Source organism: Octopus sinensis, unplaced genomic scaffold (assembly GCF_006345805.1).
Source record: "Octopus sinensis unplaced genomic scaffold, ASM634580v1 Contig03935, whole genome shotgun sequence".
In the NCBI taxonomy this organism is placed as follows: domain Eukaryota; kingdom Metazoa; phylum Mollusca; class Cephalopoda; order Octopoda; family Octopodidae; genus Octopus; species Octopus sinensis.
Genome location: NW_021826996.1, coordinates 6769 through 11360, shown reverse-complemented (window position 1 = coordinate 11360; position 4592 = coordinate 6769). Strand labels below are relative to the sequence as shown.

Here is a 4592-nt window from a genome sequence, read left to right as displayed (position 1 = left end):
TTCGAACTTAGAAAATGCAAAAGTCATAACAAAATACATCAATGCATTTTGTTCGACGCAACAGTGAATTTATCGCCTTCACTACAATCATCGTAGTTATAGTAGCTGTTGTGGTTGTAGTAGTCGCAGTAGTAGCAGCAGTAGTTGTAGTAGTAGTAGCAGTAGTAGTAGTAGTAGTCATCGACATCGTCGTGGTCGTAGTAGTAGTTGTGGTAGTACACATAATGGTAATGAGAATCACGATAGCGAATGTCGAAGACAATGATGATGATGATGATGATGATGATTATGATGATGATGATGATGATGATGATGATGGGGAGGGGAGGAGGAGGAAGTGAGGGAAGATGGAAACGACTATGATGAAGATTAAAAACATTAAAATGTAGCGAAAAGGATATCAGTTAGAAAAAGAATAAAAAAAAGAAATGAAGAAAGAAGGGAGATAAAGAAGAAGAAAGAAAACAAAGCTTAACTCCAGCAGAAATGAACTGAGTTTTAACAGATCTGGTGAAAGGGTTTCCACTGACCATTATTAACGAAGCATTGATTCCACGATAACTATAAAACGGATAACACTAGAAAAACACAAGCACAAACATACACACAGAAAGAAAAAAAAAACCTCAGAAAGGCAAACAGAGAAATTAATGATGTATGATTCAAACATAAATTTCCTATTGGAAAATTACGGCAGACTGAAAAGGAATTAATGATCCGCGACTCAAAGTGAAGTAAAATTAAATGATAAAAAAATAAATGAAGCTAAACTATTATTGGAATAGCAATAGAATTTACAGTTTTTCTTGATCCGAGCCAGCGTAAGAAAAAAAATATTCTAGGCGCAACGGAAATTATTAATATAAATGTTGGTGTTTGGTTGTTAATGAAACTTGGTTCAATACACCGCATACGCAACTGCAAATATTGGCGGAATCGTAAGAACGTCTGACAAAGTGATTTATATTATTTATTCTGGTTCTATACGTTCTGGGTTCAAATCCTGCTCGAATCAACTGTGGAAGCACTCCGTCGGTTACGACGACGAGGGTTCCGGTTGATCCGAATCAACGGAACAGCCTGCTCGTGAAATTAACGTGTAAGTGGCTGAGCACTCCACAGACACGTGTACCTTTAACGTAGTTCTCGGGGATATTCAGCGTGACACAGAGAGTGACAAGGCCGGCCCTTTGAAATACAGGTACAACAGAAACAGGAAGTAAGAGTGAGAGAAAGTTGTGGCGAAAGAGTACAGCAGGGATCACCACCATCCCCTGCCAGAGCCTCGTGGAGCTTTAGGTGTTTTCGCTCAATAAACACTCACAACGCCCGGTCTGGGAATCGAAACCGCGATCCTATGACCGCGAGTCCGCTGCCCTAACCACTGGGCCATTGCGCCTCCACAAACGAATCAACTAACCTCATTGCCGCTTCGCGAAGAAAATAAAATGAAAGAAAATGAAAGAAGGTGAAGAAGGACTTCGTTGTAGACTTACCTTGTAGACATCGAGCATTCCACAGAAGTTATCGAAGTGGGTGTAGAGGGCGTTCAACATATTAACGACTGTCATGGGCTTGCACGAGGAACAGATGGCCGTAAATCCTACAATGTCGCTGAATAACATCGTAACGTCGTTCACTTTGGTTGGTTCCACGGTCTCGCCTGTTGGACGATAACAGAAAATGGGGAGGTGAGTGGGAGGATGGATGGATGGATGGTGACGAGCCAGGAAGATGACAAGGGGTATGGGTGTATAAGGACGTAGATAGTTAGCTAAGGAGGGATAGATTTATAAAAGGATAGGTCTTGTTTAAAATAGAAAGCCCCGGCACTTAGGGTCACTTCTATTAGTTATCGTTGTATACATCGACAAATAGGCGGGCTGATAAAATATATATTATATTATATATTATATATATATATATATATATATATATATATATATATATATTTATTATTATATATATATATATTATATTATAATATATATATATATATAATATATATATATATATAGTGTGTGTGTGTGTGTATATATGTGGAGGCGCAATGGCCCAGTGGTTAGGGCAGCGGACTCGCGGTCGTAGGATCGCGGTTTCGATTCCTAGACCGAGCGTTTGTGAGTGTTTATTGAGCGAAAACACCTAAAGCTCCACGACGCTCCGGCAGGGAGTGGTGATCCCTGCTGTACTCTTTCACCACACTTTCTCCCACCCTTTCTTCTGTTGGCCTGCTCACTTAGCCAGCGGGGTGGCGTCATTCGAAGGCTAAAACAATGCGAACGCATTGTGACCAGCGATGTGTAACAACATCTGATGGTCTGATGGTATATATACAGACGAGGAAGTAGTATTTCGAACGCACTATAGCCGTGAAAACAACAAAAAGATTGGGTACTTTGCTCTTATATGACAGAAAAAGTCAGCGGACAGCCAGGGGACTCGAACGCGTACCTTCTAGATAGCAACTGAGTACTCGACCAATTAAGCTACACTGCCGGCTGACAACAATATAGATATACATACACAAATTTGGTTTAATGCGTCGGACGTAGAATCCCCTTTGAACATCTGACGAAATGAACATGTCCCCTGCGCTAACGAAACGGTGAGTCATGTGACGCTGATTCAAACTGTTATGAAACACTTGTAACTCCAAACAAATTTATTAAGTGCTACTCACACAATTATTTGAAATCAGAGTCTTCAACACCAGAAGAATTTCGGTGTTTGTATGGAATTCGACAGTGTTGATAGCCCGGAATTCGGATTGAGTATTTCCGGGAAAACACCTTACATGTATACCCTACCAGGACCTCATATATATATATATATATATGTCCTGCCAACATGCTTGAATTAAACCACACAACACATGCTCTTAATCCCTTTGGATCTTAATACCTCAAGGTAATTTTTTCGTGAACAATCATAAAACTCAAGATACACAACGAACTCACAATGTATCGGTAGTACTTATATTTTTAATTCTTTGTACATTTTTATCATTATTCTTTTGCAAAAAAAAACAATGCAATTTTCTTTTTTCCCCTTTCTAATTTTTAAAAAAAACTTTTTAAAACATAAATATTCTTGACAAGTCATACAATGACGAAAACCGGTTGAATAAATATATATTTATATATTTTATCAATTTTCATTTTATTAAAATTTTCTTTCATTTGAGCATTCTGCATTTAAAAAAAAATTTTTCCTTACTTATATATATATATATATAACATATATATATATATATATACACACACAGAACACATATATATATATATATATACATACATACATACATACATATATATACATACATACATACATACATTACACAATATATATATATATATATGTTATATATATGCATGTATATATATGTATGTATATATATATATATGTATATATAATATATAATATATATATATATATATATATACTCTCGCAAGTATCCATTCACCCATTAACTCACTCAAACATTTAGTCGCTGACTGACTGACTGACTCACTCACTCACTCACTCACTCACTCAGGCACTCACTTACAGAACTATTTCGTTCCTCTCGTTCCCACTACACTCGTTATCTCCTCTCCCTCGTATACTCCAACTCCTACCACACCCATCATCTCACCCCTCTTTCTCATTCTCCTACTCCCACCATTCCCACAGTCCTCCACTTACCTCTCCACAACTTCTGAGCCACTGTCGAAGGAAATATCATCTGCAGAAGATCAACGTTTTTCTGCCGTTCTTCATTGACAGCTTCTGTGGCCTGTATCACACTCCGCTTTAGCAGTTCCATCCTCTTCTTCAGACCGTCCTACAGCACAACAACAGAGATACAGAAATATATTAAGTAAATAAATAAATAAATATAAAATAATAATAATAATAATAATAATAACAACAACAACAACAACAACAATAATAATAGTAATAGCAATAATAATAATAATAATAATAATAATAACGATAATAATAATATTAATAATAACAATAATAATAATAATAATGATGCATACAATGAGTTTCTCTGCCCTAGGTGTACGGAAAACACTCGGCGAGAAACGAAAGAAAATTTGAAGAAAAAGGAAAAAATAATAATAATAATACTAATAATGATAATGATAATAATAATAATAATAATAATAATGATGATAATAATAATGATTAATAAAATAATAATAATAATAATAATAATATCATAAAATAATAATAATAATAATAATAATAATATAAATAAATACTGCACTAAAACTAACGCAAAAGAAATAGACAAAGAAAATCCCAGCAATGGTTGAGAAGCTCGACTCAAAGCAGAAACAGAGGGTTTTAATTGCAGCACAAGACCAAAGCCTCCCCACCAGAAATTACCAAAAACATGTATGAAAAAAAAATATTACAAGTAACTGCAGAATATGTGGAGATGGACAAGAAACAATAAATCATATTATCTCTAGCTGCCCAGTCCTGCTAAGAAGGAATATATTCACAGACATGACAGAGTTGGAACCTACATACATTGGAAGCTATGCCAACATATGGAATAACAACAGAAAAAAGATGGTATAGGCACACACCAGAAA

The 4592-nt window shown here is 35.8% G+C and overlaps 1 protein-coding gene across 1 annotated transcript; it reads right to left on the bottom strand.

The window, feature by feature from the left end:
- Positions 1–478: 478 nt before the first annotated feature.
- LOC115227496 (guanylate cyclase soluble subunit alpha-1-like) lies at positions 479–3830 on the bottom strand. The gene is made up of 3 exons (XM_029798303.2): positions 3688–3830; positions 1497–1663; positions 479–561 (listed from the first exon to the last, which is right to left on the bottom strand). Exons 1-3 carry the CDS (start codon positions 3806–3808, stop codon positions 499–501), a joined length of 351 nt encoding a protein of 116 aa, XP_029654163.2. The 5' UTR covers positions 3809–3830; the 3' UTR covers positions 479–498.
- Between the last annotated feature and the right edge of the window lie 762 nt (positions 3831–4592).